Source organism: Drosophila bipectinata, chromosome 3R (assembly GCF_030179905.1).
Source record: "Drosophila bipectinata strain 14024-0381.07 chromosome 3R, DbipHiC1v2, whole genome shotgun sequence".
Classification (NCBI taxonomy): Eukaryota; Metazoa; Arthropoda; class Insecta; order Diptera; family Drosophilidae; genus Drosophila; species Drosophila bipectinata.
Window position 1 is genome coordinate 14756743 of NC_091739.1, and position 2272 is coordinate 14759014.

The following is a 2272-nucleotide window of genomic DNA, read 5'->3' on the forward strand; positions in this document are numbered from 1 at the left end:
GGTTGGACAACTTAAGCTACCGCCCGATCTTAAATAGTCAATTTCTGTTTGTAAAAAGCTTTAATAATAATTTATCTTATCATACCATAACCAAGCCTAAATGGGGCTTTGGATTGTCGAGGTCTATATATATGTTTGTTCTATTTCTGTATTCCGTTGATAGCCGCCGCACTGGCCGCCGCCGGGGACATGCAGTTACCGTCCGGATATCGCTTCTGGAACTGAGTAATCAATTCGGGATCTACCAGTCGGATGCCATCCAACTGGTTACCCAGTGTTATCCAGTTGGGCTGGATATTGTGAGGCCGGCCGAAGAGCTCTATTTTCCGTGTACCCGGACTCAGGCGCTCGATAATGCCGTAGATCTCGTCCGGTTTGTGAGAGGTGGCCCGCACCTCCGCCACGATGACGTCGCAGTCGAGGCCGCGGTTCAGGTTTGTGGGATTTCCTTTCATGCCCACCAGACAGTGCTCTTTGCCGTGGTTCAGCCAGTGACCCGTCCGTCCGGTGCGGATAATGCGCTGCAATTGGTTCGTCTTCACCCAAATAAGTTCATCCACGCGCTCGTAGCCCCAAAGCTTGAGGCAATCCCGACCCAGCTCCATGGCTCGTCCAGTGACCCACAGGAAGATAAGGCCGTCGTCCTGGAGAGCTGGCACTCCCAAGGCTCGCATCTCATCGTCCGACATGGTGCCATAAGGCAGCTCCATGTGAATGTCCCACGGGGGATCAGCCATTACCACAGCAAACTTGCCCAGCACAGTCATATCCAGGAAGCGGAGGTCGCACTGGATCCACTGCGGTGGATAAAGTGTGCAACTGGAGTCCACGCTGCGCTTGAGGCTCAGCTTGGTCTTCACATCCGTTGGCTTGTTGGTGTTGATGTGCGGTAGGGTGTCCACTTCGTAGTGGACGTACTTGCAAGTGGCCATGTGAAAGCAGGTGTTCAGGAAACTGCAATCCCCTAAGGACTCGTCCGTGTGGGACTGGATAATCTTCTTGAAGTGCAGTTTCGTGCACTTGTCTGGTGTTTCGCCGCTGGAACTGTCACTGCCATCGGTAGACTCTTGGGACTCGACCTCACAGTTTAGCGATTCTGAGATGATCTCGCCATCCTCGGCGCCGGAGTCCGCGGGCTTCGTCTTGGTAGTGACAGCCTCTATAACTTTCTCATCCCTTCGCTCTTGTTTCTTTTTGGCAGCCATTTCGGCTGTCGCCTGCTGCGCTTTCAGGCATTCCACTTTGGTGCCGTGCGAGCAAAATTCCATCACCTGTGCCCCACCATGGGATTTGAACTTCTCTGCCACGGACCTCTCCTTGGCTGTGGGCTTGGTCAGCAGCTCCAGGATTTCTTCGCCCACCTGCTTGCTTTGCTTCTCGCGCGTAGATGGCATGGAGAGCAGCATCATAATGTCATCGGGAGCATCGAGGCTGGTCGACTCTTTGCGAGGAGCACTCGTATCCAGTTTTATGGTTTTCTCCTGGGGCTCCTCGTCTTCCTCAACCTCAGTTACGTCAGATGCTGATATTGGATATTAGGATTATTGAAAAGTAGATAATACTCCCAGTAGTATATCAACCTTTACGCTTGGCCTCCTCCTCCCGTTGCTGGCAGGTGTCATTGGTGTCTTCCAGGATCTCCTTTAGCTCCTTGGGCTGCACTGATATGATTTCACAGCCGGTCTCTGTGCCAATGGTGACATTCCGAATTACAATTGCGCCCTGGTTGGCCAGTTTTCCCAGTATAAAGTTGACCATTTCCAAGCTGCTCCCGGGTATCTTTTCCACCACCTGTGTGGACACGATAGGCAGGGCCAGCGAACATGAGCTGAGTGTCAGTAGAACCTCCTTCTGTATTTCAAGGTCGGCCTCCACTGGAAATTTAATGATGGAAAGGGTCAGAAGCTAGAATACTTGTTGCCCTGGTGGATTCTTACCCAGTTCCTTCTTGGGGTTGGCTTGATCCTCTTGGATGTCCGACAGGATCTCGATGCGCTCCTTCTTGCGCTTCTCCAGCTTTTCGCGGAGAGTATTCCGCTTCGACTTGAGCGATTTTATGTCCCAAGCATCTGCCATTTCTCAATTAAATTGCCACCGGCAGATTGTAAACAATTTATATTCAACTTTTTTTTTTATTTACAACGGTGCTGCCAGACCATCCAACTTTAATACCAATTTGAAATTTCAGCTGGCAGTATTATTTAGTATTTTTTTTATTCGAAAATGGCTAAAAAAGGCTGAATAAAGAGAGCCCCCACGACCTGGTCATGCT

General features: G+C 50.7%; 1 protein-coding gene across 1 annotated transcript; it reads right to left on the reverse strand.

Annotated features, from left to right (window-relative positions):
* Positions 1-63: 63 nt before the first annotated feature.
* Positions 64-2168, reverse strand: Mettl3 (methyltransferase like 3). The gene is made up of 3 exons (XM_017247683.3): positions 1938-2168; positions 1581-1874; positions 64-1522 (listed from the first exon to the last, which is right to left on the reverse strand). Exons 1-3 carry the CDS (start codon positions 2074-2076, stop codon positions 141-143), a joined length of 1815 nt encoding a protein of 604 aa, XP_017103172.1. The 5' UTR covers positions 2077-2168; the 3' UTR covers positions 64-140.
* Positions 2169-2272: the final 104 nt, after the last annotated feature.

What these genes read in the sequence shown, in the direction of transcription:
- Mettl3 (XM_017247683.3), bottom strand. Translation starts at nt 2,076, where the DNA reads ATGGCAGATGCTTGGGACATAAAATCGCTCAAGTCGAAGCGGAATACT. An exon ending in CAACCCCAAGAAGGAACTGG is followed by an intron (nt 1,875 to 1,937) that starts GTAAGAATCCAC and finishes TTAAATTTCCAG; the next exon opens with TGGAGGCCGACCTTGAAATA. An exon ending in GGAGGAGGCCAAGCGTAAAG is followed by an intron (nt 1,523 to 1,580) that starts GTTGATATACTA and finishes ATCCAATATCAG; the next exon opens with CATCTGACGTAACTGAGGTT.